We start from the raw sequence: 14686 nt of genomic DNA, 5'->3' as shown, positions 1-14686 counted from the left end.
CCCAGGCTAGAGTGCAGTGGCATCATCATAGCTCACTGCAACCTCAAACTCCTGGGCTCAAACGATCCTCCTGCCACAGCTTCCTGTATAGCTGAGACTACAGGCTTGTGCCACCATGCCTGGCTAATTTTTCTATTTTTTGGAGAGGTGGGGTCTCACTCTTGCTCAGGCTGGTCTCGAACTCCTGAGCTCAAGCGATCCTCCTGCCTCGGCCTTCCAGAGTGAGTGCTGGTATTACAGGCATGAGCCACTATACCCAGCCCCAAACCCATCCACGTCTTACCTCCTCTACAGCCACCCGCCCTGGGCTAGGCCACCATCATCTCCTGCCAGGACACCTGCAGCAGACTCCTCATGGGTTCCCTGACCCGCTATCTACAGTCCATACTTCACCCAGCAACTGATGGGATTACTTAAAGTACAACTTGAATCCCATCATTTTCCTACCAAAAACTTTCCATGGTTTTCCATCATCCTTAAATAAAATCTGAATTCCTCACTGGCTCTACAAGATGTGGTGGCCTCATCACATGACCCCCCTGCCCTGCCCAAGAGCCCCAGCCATACTGCCTTCTGTGCCTTCTTCTCTCCAAGCACGTTCCAGCCTCCAGGCCTTTGCACCTGCTGTTCCCTCTGCCTGGAACACTTGTCCCTCAGAGTGTCACATGACTGGCTCCTTTGTGTCATTCAGACCCCAGGTCCAGTATCACCTCCTCAGAGAGGCCGTCCCCAACCACCCTATCTCAAGGGGTCCTGCACTGTTGCTCCCTATAACACCCTCTTTTATTGTCCCCACACTTTTCACTAACTAAGATAGTCGTCGTGTTAGTTAGTTGCTTACCTGTTTATTGTCTGTTCTGCCATTCCTCTCCAGCTGAGCTCCAGAAGGTCATGAACTTGCTTGTCTTGATCACAGTTTAGAAAAGCGCTCAGCAGCTGGGCGCAGTGGCTCACGCCTGTAATCCTAGCACTCTGGGAGGCCAAGGAGGGAGGATTGCTTGAGGTCAGGAGTTCGAGACCAGCCTGAGCAAGAGCAAGACCTCGTCTCTACTAAAAATAGAAAAATTAGCTGGGTGTGGTGGTGCACACCTGTAGTCCCAGCTACTCGAGAGAGAATCGCTTGAACCCAGGAGTTTGAGGTTGCAGTGAGCTAGGATGATGCCACAGAACTCTAGCCCAGGTGACAGAGCGAGACTCTGTCTTAAAAGAAAAAAAGAAAAGTGCTCAGTAAATGTTTGCTGACTAAGTGATGATTCCAGGAATAGGGTGCCTTGACTGCTATTTAGCTCAGTTGTTTGAGCCACATTACATGACCTCGTCTTGGTCGTTTACTATAAAATGGCGGTTTGTTATATAACAGTACTATCGTTTTCCGTGCTGTTCGCGCCTGGCACTGTGCTGTCTCCCCGCCCACATGCTCGCTCAGCCTTCCCACCCTCGCCAGCTGGTTTTCTTATCCCCATTTTGCTGATGAGGAAGTGAGACCGGGGTGGGGTGGGAAAGTGGCCAGCGAGGTGCTGGTGGGCTGGCAGGGCCAAGGATCAGCTCAGGCCTTCTGACCCGACCGCTGGCAGTGCCCACCACCCACTCCCCGCTCTGCTCCACGGCTCTACCTGTTACATTCCATTACCCTCATGACTTATTCTCTGAATAAACTCCCCCATCACACCGGTCCTTGGTACCCACGACAATGACAACAATGACAACTTGTCAGCTCCGGGCCAGAGCATGACAGACGTGGACGTGGGGAAGCCCAGAGGTGGTGAGGACAGAGTGGGCTCCGTCGGGAAGGGCTGGGTGGGGAGTGGGAAGACAGGGAAGGCCGGTGGGAGCCAGCCCAGGGGCAGGGGCAGGAATGGCAGCATTGGAGGACTCCCCTGCTTGGGGCTCTGGCAACCGGGCTCACCTCCCTCTGTCCGCTGCAGGATGGGGTGCGTGAAGTCCAGGTTCCTCCGGGACGGCAAGATCTCGAAAGCTGAGCCCAACACCACCGCACACAGCCCTGGAGACATGCCGGACCCCACATCCATGGCCAAGCTGGTGAGTAGAGGAGGAGCCCAGCGTCCTGGGGGCGCTGCCCGAGGCTGCCCCAACATTGCCCTAACGGTCTCCTGTGTTCCCGAGGCCGGGAAGGGTGGTTTGGGGTGAAATGGAGCTGACCGGCCACCAGCAGTGCCCTGACTCTCCAGGACACAGATCCAGGATGCGTCCAGGACAAGGAAGTCACTTGTCCTTCTTCCGCAGTCCATGCCTTGGCCCGTCAGCCTGGGCCCCCCAACCAGGTCTGAGTGAGCATCGGAGGCCTCGGGCCAGGGCAGCAGCAGAAGTAAGAAGCAGCTGAGAGCAATGAGTGATCAGATGAGTAACAGCGACAGTAATGGTAGCATCAGCGTCATCGCAAAAATACAGTAACATCTGTAGTGATAATAGTAACAAGAGTAATGGTGGGAGTATAACAACAATAGTAGCAGCAGGAACTAAGAGAAGTGGTAATACTAGCAGAGTCCTTACTAACTTCTGTTATGCTCACGTAGAGCTTATTATGAACCAAGCACTCTCCTGAGCGCTTTGTGATTAACCCCCAATCCTCACAATAATCCTATTGTAGATAACGATTTTTATTATACCCATTTTACAGATGAGGGACGGAGATTAAATAACTTGCCTAAGGCCCTGTGGTTAGTAAGGGGTAGAGTGAGGAATGCAAACTCTGGGCAGTGCAGGTCCCAAAGTACCCGTGGGAACAGCAAGCGTAACAGAGGCAGAAGCCAAATACGACTGATGGGAACAGTAGCAGTGGTGACAGCAGTGATCGTGGCCGCAGTGGTGATGGCAATGGCGGCAGCGTTCGTCGTGGCTGCGCTAGTGATGGTAGTTGTGGGGTGCTAGGCATGAGAGCAGGAATAGTAATGGTAGTGACAGCGGTGGTAACAGTAATAGTACTAGCACAGCGATGGTGACGACAGCACTAACAGCAGCAGTAACGGTTGTAATCATCGTTACTGTCCTGTGTGTGTGTGTGTGTGTGTGTGTGTGCGCGTGTGTGTTTGAAGTACACAAAATGTGTATGGCCAGAGAGTGGTCAGCACTGCGGAGGTTGACAGGGGTGTAGGGAAGTCCTGTCTGGGGTGGACACTTGGGGAACGGGACAAGAGGGCCAAGTGGGTCTGTTCCTGGTGCGGGCCCCGTGTTCCAGCAGAGACCCGCTGCCTGTGTGTTTTTTAAGATTTTTAAAATTTGTTTATTTATTTATTTAGAGACAGTGTCTTGCTCTGTCACCCAGAGCTGGAATGCAGTGGTACAATCATAGCTCACTGTAACCTTGAATTCCTGGGCTCAATTCTCCCACCTTAGCCTCCTGAGTAGCTGGGATTACAGGTGTGCGCCACCATACCCAGCTAAATTTTTTTGGCTTTTTGTAGAGATGGGGTCTTTCTATGTTGCTCAGGCTGGTCTTGAACTCCTGGGCTCAAGCGATCCTCCCACCTCGGCCTCCCAAAGTGCTGGGATGACAGGCGTGAGCCACCGTCATTACTGTTCTTTGAACAGCTCCTGTGGTCCAAGCACTGGAGTGAGGTGTTTCTGTATCATTAATCCTCATCCAAGGCTGTGAGGCAGCAGTTATGCGGCTTTACAGGGTGACTAAGGCTCTAAGAGGTTAAATGGCTCCGGGGGGTGACAGAGCTGGGAAGCAGTAGAGTCAGGTCTTCTAACCCCAGACCTGCAGGTCCCTCTTCTCTGTGGCCGTTTAGCCCATCCCCCTATCTGAGGTTGTCTGGGGGAGCACAGCCCCTGCTGGATGCCTCCCGAGGTGGGGGTGCACTCCTTTCCTTAGAAAGTTCTTCCCCGTGTTGAAGGAAGGCCTACTGCCCCATAACCCTTACGCCTTGACCCCAAACACACCCACTCCCTTTGCCCCACGACTCCCTTCAATAGAGATTGAAGGCAAAGGTCTTATCCCAACCCGTCCATCCCTTCCAAGTCATCTTCCACAGGACACGGGCGTGTGGCCTCTCTCCATCCTTCTTGCCCTTCTCTAGGCATGATGACCAGAACAGGACTGATTCTGGAAATGGGAGAATAATGGAATGGCCACCTCCCTCCCTCTGCCACTCGACCTCTATTAATGCAGCCTGAAATTACACACATGTCTCCCACTGGTGACCCCCTAAGCTGACCACAGGCTATAAATGCTAAGTCACTCCCAAATCTGCTCCTCTCCTAGCCTGTGTGGCCCCGGGCCCTTTCTCGGTGAGGGCTCTGGGTTCTCAGGCTCTCTGAGGTCCTCTGGCTTGTCCCCAGCAGAAGGCAAACTCCCACCAGTTTCTGGTTGTGCTTTTCGAACATCAGATTTGAGGGATGCAGTTATCAGCTATTCATTGTTCTCTTCCTGCAGGGTTTTAGTTCAGTAAAGTGTTCCTCAGAGAAAGGGCTCCCAGGTCAAGTCAGTTTGAGAAACACTGGGTGAAACAGACTCCTTCCCTGCAGGACTTCTCAGAGCCTTTGTGAACCTCTGTAATGGGCTTGTGAATCTCCCAAAATATGATGTATTCCTCAGTGTTTCCTAAACTTATTTCTTCAAGTTAATGTTTACTTACAAGTGTGACACACGAATATGTTTTTCTTAAAAGTAAAAAATCACAAATTATAGGTAAAGCTACAGTGTCTACTGGCCAATGCTTCCCTCCCGAGAAGTCTCGCACCCCTCAGAGGTTTCCCTGTTGTCAGTGTGGTGTGGACCCCGGCAAACCTTTTTCGTGAATCTACGCTCACATGCATCTAGTGTGTGTCCACAGAAAACATTTAGGATGTGTGTGTGTGTATGTACTTTACATTGAAATATTATATTTATCATTCTGCAGAACTAGCTTTTTTTCATTCAACAAAGTATCTCTGAGGTCAAGCTATATCAAGTAATGAGTCTCTCCTCCCTCTTGTGAGATCTGCGTAGAGCACCATGGTTTTAGGTGCCAATTCCCCTTAGGATGGACCCTTAGATCGTTTCACATACACAATGGGATATGTTGGTAGACCCACAATTTCTTCAAACACACCTCGGAAAACACTGACCTGGGCCAACCCCATCACGTATGTTGGGGGGAAGGGCCAAGAAGCACCCCGAGTATGTCAAAGACCAAAGGCAGAGGCCACAACTCAAGAAATCTACTGGCTCTGCCCCTAATGTGCCATGTGATGTCAGGCACGTCCCCAATCCTCTCTGGGCCACCTTCTGTGACATGCAGGGCCAGGGTAAGATGCGCTCAGGTGTCCTTTCCAACATGGACCTTCCGTGGCTCCTCACACACTATCAGACTCATTCCCTTCTCCCGTTTCTTCCCCACAGGGGCCTAACAGCAACAATGGCCACCCACCGGGGTTTGTGGAGGGTGAGTATGAGACAAGCAGGTGCCGTGGAGTCATGCATGTATCGTGTATAGGGTTAGGTTAGGTTCTCAGTCAGAGCTTGAGGCAAAAATCCCAAAGAGTCAAAACCATCCCTGAAAATCCCCTAAATTGCCCCGGAAGTGCTTTGCACGGGCTGTTGTGTTTCTACACCACTGTTCAGGAACATGAACACAACACTGTTAGCTTCAACTCTAGAATCTCAGCCGGCGTGGAAAGATGCTTACTTACGCCCTGGGTGTGTCCGTGTGCAGAGCTGGGTGCCAGGGGCTGGGATGGGGCCCCCTGGGCTGTGGGTGTGCTTGGACAATGCCACACCGTCCCACGTGCCTCCTTCCCAGCAGGCTCTGAGGACGTCGTCGTGGTTGCCCTGTACGATTACGACGCCATTCACCATGAAGACCTCAGCTTCCGGAAGGGGGACCAGATGGTGGTCCTGGAGGAGTGAGTCCCCACACCATTGCCCCTAGGACATACCTGCCTCCAACACTCAATCACACCCTCTTTTGTGCTTCAGTAAAGACCCCGATAGACGGTCTTATCCTGGGTGTAGATGGTTGATGAGAACCTGATCATAGCAGAGGAGGAAGGCTTTGCTGCCAACCGGGCGATGGCTGGGGTCAAGGGGACTGCGCGCTCACTAGCAGTGCACATCCAAGCTGCGAAGAACAGGCGGACGCCCTTTCTCAGGGAAGCCTTCCTGGGGTGATTAAGCTACCTGCTCACCTGTGGGCCCGGCCCTACCGAGGTGACTCTGTGTTCAGAAATCCTTGGATCTCTGAGTGTGCCACCTCCAATCTCCTACAGCCCTCGCCATCAGTGGGTGTAGTGTCCAAGGTGTTCTGGGGCCCAAGCTTGGGGATGGTCATGCTTGGCTGGACTCTTGAGTCGACTCCCTCCTGCTCTCGCCCCTGCTGAGCCACTTGAGTCTCCCGTGGACACAGGGCCCCACCTTGGACATGGCTAGTAAGGCAAAGCTGCAAGCCCAGGGAAGAGCAGTGGGGCCGAGGGCCCAGGGCTTGGGCTGTGGGTTCAGGGACAGGGCTTAATTCTAGACCCTCGGATGCCCAGCAGGGACTGTTGTAAAGATCCCTACCTAATCTTGGGGCAGCGCAGGGGGCCAGGACATTCGTGGCTCTGACGTTCCCGTTACTGGCTTCCTGAGGGTCAGGGGGTTCCTAGGCCAAGCCTGGGGGGCCAAGGAGACTGAAGAATGGTCCTTCTGCTCCATGACCCCTTTACTTCCTCCGTCCCTCAGGTGTGGGGAGTGGTGGAAGGCTCGATCCCTGGCCACCCGGAAAGAGGGTTACATCCCAAGCAATTATGTAGCCCGTGTCAACTCTCTGGAGACAGAGGAGTAAGTATTCCATTTCCTGCCTTCCAGAAGGGAACATGAGCAAAGCCAGCCCTGTTCCTGTCTCAGGACCTTTGCACACACTGTCTCCCCTGCCTGGTACGCTCTTCCTAGGGCTCTTGGCTTGGCTGACTCCTTCTCATCCTTTGGGTCTCAGAAAGGACTTCCCTGACCACCTCGTCTAAATGGGTCCCCTCTGTGGCTCTCTCTTATGGAAACCTATTTTATTCCCTTCTGAATGCTCCTCACTGGCAAAAACTACCTCCTTGCTTCTTTGGTTGTTCACATGTGTGTTGTCTGTCTTCCCCACACGGCTGAGAGCTCAAAAAAGCAGAGACTTTGTCCGCTGCTGCTGCATCCTTGGCACAGGTTAGCAAGCAGTATGTGCTCAATAAATGTTTGTCGAATGAAGCATATGGTCATGCCAAGAGGGGTCTTTGGAGAGGTGAGATGGCTCACACCTGGCCAGTCATCTCTCATTTGATTCATTCAGCAAACAGGTGCCTGCAACTCACCAGGCCCTGGCCTCAGTAGGGCTCGTGAGAAAAAATAAGACGTATCCCTGCCCTCAATCAGCTCCCTGTAACCCATCACTCTTGGCTGTAGGTTCTTCCTTGTGTCTAGCTTGACTCTGGAGTATAGTTTTACCTCAGTCATTCATCCGCCCATCCATCCATCCTCCAACAGATCTCTGTTCAGTCCCTACTGTATACCTGCCCTGTTCCAGGGCTACAAGGTGGCTCAGATGGGACTCCCCCAGAGATGTTCACTGCGTGGTGGGCAAGGCTGGTGGTAAAAAGATGACTACACCATGGGGTGGCGAGACATCCAATTAAGAACCAGCGAGTCGCCATTGTTTTATCTCCTCTGCCTCCTCCCTCCAGCTAGATGGTATTGTGGGTTTGGGACGCTTGCCTGTTAAAAATTAAAATGTGTAGGCTTTTTCCATCTTAAAACCACCCCCTTCTCAGTGACCATGAAAGTACATGCCACAGGGGGGTCTTAGCTGCTTCTCTCTCCTCCTGGACTTTTTCCTGGGGCATCCCGCCTTCTGTTCCCCACTCCAGGATCTGGGCCCTTACAGAATCCCCACGTCACCGCATGTGGTCCTTGCAGCAATCTCGGATTGGCCGGTGTTATTCCTCAAAGGCAACGTAATTGCTAAGTGGAGAAGGCAGGGTGCTGACCACATGTAGAGTGGGTTATCATCTGCAAACAAAGGCAATACCTAAATGGGTGGTTCTCAAACTCGAGCAGGCATCAGCATGGCCTGGAAAGCTGGCTGCCGGCTGGTTTCTGGACCCCACTGTCTGATTCCGAATGTGCATTTCTAGCAAGCTCTCTGGTGAGGCTGTCTGACGCTGCTGGTCCGGGAACGTGTCTTGGGACCGTTGATCTAAACACATGTATCAGTCCTTGCAGTGCACTCGCAGGTTGTTGTGTCTGCATCAAGAAACTGCTAACAGAGGTTGCCTCTGGGGAGGGCAACTGGGACATTGGGAATCAGGGTGGCACAGAATCTTACTTCCTCCCACCCCCTCCTGGAATAGACAATACTTTCAAATGTTTCAAAATGCAAATGGTGGAGAAGGATGTATTATAGATAGAATACAGTGTGGAAGGCCTCCTTCCCACCCTGTCCCCAGCCAACCACTTCTCCTTCCCAGAAGCAACCAGTTTCTCGTGAGTCCTCCCAAATGCTTTACACTTGCATAAGCAAATGCATCTACCCCTCCTTTATTGTACGCAGTGTAGATACGATACACACTGCCCTGCACCTCCTGTTCAGACCCTCCCTGCAGCAGCTCCTTCCTCTGTGTCTGTCCTGCAGATGCCCCGCATCCATCCAACCAGTCCCCTATCAGTGGAGGTGCCTCCAGTCTTGTGCTTCAGTCAATCTCCTTGTGTATATGTCGCGTTTCCCTTATGCAAGATCTGTGGGATATTTCTGTCTCCTTGGATAAAAGAAAAAAAAAAAAAAGATCTGTGGGATAACTTCCTAGGGGTGGAATAGCCAGGGAGACCATTCTTTCTATATACCCTCTTGCATTGTTGAATATTTTACCATGTCATGCATCGCTTTACAACATGAAAGCAAACAGGGCAGGTGGGCAACATAGTATGGTGATTGAGAGCTTGGGCTCTGGAGTTAGGCTGCCTAGATTTGCATCGTGCCTCTATAACTTCCTAGCTGTGTGACTCCGGGCAAGTTGCTTGCCCTCTCTGTTCCTCAGCTTCCTCATCTATAAAATGGGGATAATAAAGGTCACAATGCCATAGAGTTGGTGGGTGGATTACAAGAACTCAATGGATGTTAGCTTTCTCCCCAGTTCATAACAGAGGAAACAGAGGCCCAGAGAGGGAAAGCAACTTGTTCAAAGTCACACAGCAGGTTGATGGCAGGGCCACAGCCTGCTGATGTCTGGTCTGGGGCTTTTTCCATCACAGTACATGAAATGCTCCTCACCCTAGTCAAGGGAGGAATGGATTTGGCTGCTACTGCTTGAACTTTTCCACCAACATCCCAGATATCCAGAAATAATGAAGAAAAGTTCCCAGGATGTTGTCCCAAGTTTAAAATTCTTTGCAGTCTCACATTTTAGCTTAGAAATTCATGCCAACTTTGTATTTGGCTCTGAATACACAGTGGAGGACTGACTGTGAAGCTAACAAACCCCAGGTCCTCATTCCCACGGGCCTCCAAGGCCCTGAGAGGAATCCCCCTCGTGGTCATGTGTGCATGTGAAATTTGCAAAAGTAAGATTTTCTGACAGCAGTTGGCTAAGACTGCTGTCTCACTCCACGCAGTCCTGCTGTCCAGCTCCCTATCCCTCTCACCGAGTGGCACTGGAATGACCCGTGAGCATTTTGCATTTGCAATGCTGTATTATTTTTCTTAGAGAAAGCCCTCTCTGCCCCCACATTGCACAGGCTGCAGTCTCAGCAAACTGGGTTCACTACTGGTTGCTTTGCTATCAAAAGAGTGGCTCTCCCGGTCCCTCAACCAAAAAAAATCCTTGAGTAAAAACTGATGGTGCGGAAAGCGAGTCCCTCGTATCCTGACTCCCACGTGGGCCCTGCATGGCCACAGGTGCCCTGCGTGAGCGGGACAGGGCTGCACACCCCAGGCTCACTGCTCTCCCCTTCCCACCAGGTGGTTCTTCAAGGGCATCAGCAGGAAGGACGCAGAGCGCCAGCTACTGGCTCCCGGCAACGTGCTGGGCTCCTTCATGATCCGAGACAGCGAGACCACCAAAGGTGACATTTCCCCACCTGGCCCCTCCATTCAGGGGTGCCCCAGGCTTGACTGGCCACCATTCCTCCCTCGGAAAGGCTGAACAATTTGCCAGGCTGCACGGCCGCTGGGCTTTCTCCTGCCCTTTGCCACCCTGAGCCAGGGAGGGTTGAGGTTCTGTGTCTGGCTTGGCCCTTCTTATCCCTGTAGGTGACAGCTTAGGTCAACAGAAGTAGTCCCGTGTCGTTCAAGCACCACAAATGAACGAACATCCCGCTGAAGCTTGATCTTCACTAGCTTGTGTTTTTAAAAAATACTCATCACCACATATCTTGTTCCCAAGCCTGATTCCTCCTCCCTCCCTAAGGAAATGAGGTTGCAGGAAGAGACCCCAACAGGCCTTCTCTGGGACTCCGCTTACAGTGCTCTTTGGAAGCATTTGGGAGTTTCAACATCAGGTGACCAGCTTCCTGAAACTCCTGTTCTGAAGGGCGGCTTCATGCCGGGTGGGTGCATGAGAGGCAAGAGCAGCGCCCGAAAACGTCACAGAACCCAAACTGGCCCCAACCGAGGCTCGTCTCCCCAGAGGAGTGAAGGTCGATAGAATTCCCATGATTCCAGATTCACAGGCAGAGTGCACTTCACGAACGCGCTCAGATTCACAACTGCTTGATCCAAATAAACCAAGTCGATTCAGGGTATCCTGAAACAAACAGACTTGGGGACGTCAATCAAAGGCATCTGCGTGGCCCTCTACTTGACCCCTAGCTGTCTGAGCTGGTGAAGCCTTAGCGTGGCTAGGACGGTGCTACTCAGCCCCGCGAATGCTTAGGTTTGGTTTCCTCCACCCAACAAGCCCCCTTCCGGCCCTCAAGGGACAAGAAACCGACAAAAAGGCAAAGCTGGGCACAGCCAGCACTTGTCTCCCGCTGTGCCCAGGACAGCGTGGGGACTGGGCTAGTCCATTCTGCCAGGGTGGAAAACTTAGTATTATAGGTGCTCACGGCATGGGTGGAGAAAGGTTTCTCACACAGAGATTAGGAGACAGATATATGTAAAAAAGTTTATTTTGTCTTCTTAGAAGGAGAGAGAATGAGAGCGTTGAGAGAGAGAGGAGAGGGCGGGCAGGGAGAGGCGTAGCATCCTAAGGAAAGAGAAGGGGCTGCCAGCACTGAGGCCGAGTGCCTTGCTGATTTTATGGGGACAAAGAGAAAGGAAAAATATAGCGATTGCTGGGAGAAACCGTTGCCTTTAGAAGCGGCTGTGGAGTAATTAGCAGGGGGCAGCGCGAGAGGTCAGGTTGTCCGTCTTTCTTGTTTTCTTAGCTCTGAAATTTAGTCGGGGGATGCGATTCAGCCCCCGAGATATGGTTTTGGGCAGGAAGCTAAGGCCTGGAGTTTGCCCCCTGCTGTCCTTCCAGGAGCTTCTCAGGAACACCTAGAGGCTATAAAACAAATTCTAAAGGCAGTGAGCTGGTGAAGTAAGGAGAAAGATTTACATTTCCTTTCTGTCTTTCGGCTCTTTTCAGATGTTTGTGAAAACAGAGCCCCTGCTCGGTGCCTGTCAGCCAGGGAGAGAGAGAACAGGGAGCCGGGAGAGCTCATGATTGATCCTTAGGTGTTATTAGGAAATTGAAAGATTAGATATTTTCCTGTTATTTCAGCAAGGCCGACCCTGTCACATCCTGCAGACAGGGGTAGAAAAACCAAAGAGACCATCACAGACCTGTGGGGCAGGTAGCCTGGTCCAGCTGTCATGGCCCTCCAAGGTAGAGGTGCGGGTGGCGGGTAGCTGACTTAGTAAAACTTGCAGCGTAGGGCCCCTCAATCCCGTGTGCTGCTCCCTGGATTCTGCCCCGCTCCCATCCAGCATCAGCTAAACCACTTTCACCTTGACTGGAACAGAGTGACTAAGGGGGCAACCTGGAGTCAGCTGCCTGGGTTTGAATCCCAGCTGTGCCCCTTATCAGCTGTGTGACTGCAGGTGAGTTACTTCACCTCTCTGGGCCTCAGTTTCCTCATCTGTAAATGAGAATGATGAGATTATAAAACCTCTACCTCTACCCTGGGGTTACTCATTCATTATAATAAACAATATCATTTATATAATTATAATTCAGTATAATGAATATTATTAATCTTCATTCACTGTTCATTTGTACAGGGTGATTAGAACAGTGCCTGGCAAGTATGGTTAGCTGTTATTCATTCAACAATTTTTTTTTTTTTTTTGGAGACAGGGTCTCACTCTGTCACCCAAGCTGGAGTGCAGTGGCACGATCATAGCTCACTACACCCTTGAACTCCTGGTCTCAGCTTCCCGAGCAGCTAGGATTACAGGCTTGTGCCACCACATCCAGCTAATTTTTAAAAATTTTTGTACAGACAAGGTCTTACTATGTTGCCAAGCATGGTCTGGAACTCCTAGCGTCAAGCGATCCTGCCATCTCGGCCTCCTGAGTAGCTGGGATTATAGGCACCAGCCACCACACACAACTTCTTTCAACAATTTAAACCTCCCCAGAATCCTATGACATTGTGCTATTATGGCATAGAAAACTGAGAGACAGAGGGGCTAATAACTTGCCCAAGGGCACACAGCTCGCAAATTGTAAAACTGTGGTCATGGACTGGGAGACTTGTGTGTTTCTGGTCTGTGTGATAACGTGTATTAGGTTTGTATTGCTGCTATAACAAATTGCTACAAATTTAGTGGCTGAAAACAGCGTTAAGTCTCTTACCTTACAATTCTGGGGGTCAGCAGTCTGACCTCATTGGGCTCAAGTCAAGGCGTCAGCAGGGCTGGTTCCTTCTGGAGGCTTCAGGAGAGAACACATTTCCCTGCCTTTTCGGCTTCTGTAAGCCACAGCATTCCTTGGCTCACGGCCCCTTCCTGACATCTCTCCAACCTCTTGTTTCCATCTTCACGTCTCCTGCTACTGACTTCGACCTTCTCATCTCCCTCTAGCAAGGACCCGTGTGATTACATTGGGGCTGCCTGGATAATCCAGGATGATCTCCCCATCTCCAGATCCTTAATCACAGCTGTAACAGCTTTTACCGTGTAAGGTAACGTATTCCCAGGTTCCAGGGGTTAGAGTGTGAACATCGTGAGGGACCATTATTCAGTCTCCCACAATGTGCTCTCATTTCAATAACTGCACTGGATTTCTGAATAGTCCGACTTTTTACCAAACTGGTATGATTTCTTGGTTTTTTGTTAGCTAAATGATAAGAAAGGAAGGAAGGAAAGAAAGAAGAAGGAAGGAAGGAGGAGAAGAAGAAGAAGGAGGGAGGGAAGGAAGAAAGGAAGGAAAAGATAGATTAGAAATAATAACGAAGATGATGATGATGGCCAACATTGCTGAATGTTTAGGTCCCGAGTGCTTTCCAAGCGTTTTTTATTTTAATTGTCAGGCAATGTGGTGAGGTAGGGAGGCATGACTAGTCCCATTTTACAGATGAGGAAACTGAGGCACACAGAAGTGGTGTAGTCACTTACCCAAGGTCCCACTGAGGAACGTGGGAGAGCCTGGATGAGAACCCAGGATGCCTGGTCCACCCACCCACTCTGACCCTTGTGCACTGCTGCCCAGGTGACAGGACGGTGCCAGTGATAGTCTTAAGGGGGTGTCAGGGTGTTGACATGAGGTAGCAGGCCTCTGAGGTGCCATTCTGAGGGGTTTCTCTTTGGCCGATGCAGGGAGCTACTCTTTGTCTGTGCGAGACTACGACCCCCAGCAAGGAGATGCAGTGAAGCATTACAAGATCCGGACCCTGGACAACGGGGGCTTCTACATCTCTCCGAGGACGACCTTCAGCACCCTGCAGGACCTGGTGGCCCACTACAAGAGTGAGTTCTGTCCCAGGGCTGCGTCCCCGTGGGGATGGGTCCGGGAATCCTAGCCAGGGTGCCCTGCGGCCTCTGGGGCCTGCTGAGCTCTTCCTGACCCCCTCCGCCCCTCACATGCAGTTGCTTTGGATTCTCCTGAAGGCTTAGCCTGCTGAGCAGGAGGGTGGAGGTGGCCAAGATGTAGAGGTGGACCCCATCATGCTCTGCTCTCTTGGGAATGTCCCTGATGGTGGCAACCAGGTGGAACACTGGCCAGAGGCGGTGGACCAGACAGGCAGGCCTCCGAGGGGCAGCCTCTGGCTGGCTCAGAGCTCGTTGCCCTCAACTGACCAGGGACTCTGTTCCAGAGGGGAACGATGGACTCTGCCAGAAGTTGTCGGTGCCCTGCGTGTCCTCTAAGCCCCAGAAGCCTTGGGAGAAAGATGCCTGGGAGATCCCCCGGGAATCCCTCAAGCTGGAGAAGAGACTCGGAGCTGGGCAGTTTGGGGAAGTCTGGATGGGTAAGGACCCAGGGCCAGAGGGGGAGAGGGAGGGTTCTCGCTTCCAGGAGCACTTTAAGGCAAAGTGGGAGTGCTACCCAAGGCAGAAGGGGAGATTGGAATAGCAACTGCGAAAGAGCAGTTCCTCGTAGCGAACCAAATTGCCCTGCTGTGCAAAGGCTGATTTGCCTTTGAGACCAGGCCTGTGGGGGTCAAAACTTCCTCCTGGGAGGCAGGAGTCCTCACTGAGGAATCTGCCCCACTCCCCATAGGGAGCTGGGACAGCCTAACAGTTTGGGGTTGGGACAACCAGAGGCCTCTTGGGATGATGAAAATTAAGCCTGGGGAGATGCAGCTGGAGAT

General features: G+C 51.8%; 1 protein-coding gene across 5 annotated transcripts in view; it reads left to right on the top strand.

The window, feature by feature from the left end:
* The window catches only part of HCK (HCK proto-oncogene, Src family tyrosine kinase), a 42284-nt gene that overhangs the window by 14632 nt on the left and 12966 nt on the right, over window positions 1-14686 (top strand). For 4 of the 5 annotated variants that reach the window (XM_012637748.1, XM_012637751.1, XM_012637750.1 and 1 more), the window contains exons 2-8: window positions 1926-2040; window positions 5345-5387; window positions 5745-5847; window positions 6662-6760; window positions 9912-10015; window positions 13695-13844; window positions 14192-14344. In XM_012637748.1, coding sequence (XP_012493202.1) covers window positions 1927-2040; window positions 5345-5387; window positions 5745-5847; window positions 6662-6760; window positions 9912-10015; window positions 13695-13844; window positions 14192-14344 — 766 coding nt within the window. In that variant the 5' untranslated portion in view covers window position 1926. The remainder of the gene's footprint in view (window positions 1-1925; window positions 2041-5344; window positions 5388-5744; window positions 5848-6661; window positions 6761-9911; window positions 10016-13694; window positions 13845-14191; window positions 14345-14686) is intronic. The other variant, XM_012637752.1, reaches the window with a different exon arrangement.

This window comes from Propithecus coquereli, unplaced genomic scaffold, assembly GCF_000956105.1.
Source record: "Propithecus coquereli isolate 6110/MARCELLA unplaced genomic scaffold, Pcoq_1.0 Scaffold122, whole genome shotgun sequence".
Classification (NCBI taxonomy): Eukaryota; Metazoa; Chordata; class Mammalia; order Primates; family Indriidae; genus Propithecus; species Propithecus coquereli.
The sequence above is the reverse complement of the archived record's forward strand: the minus strand, read 5'-3'. Positions and strand labels throughout refer to the sequence as shown.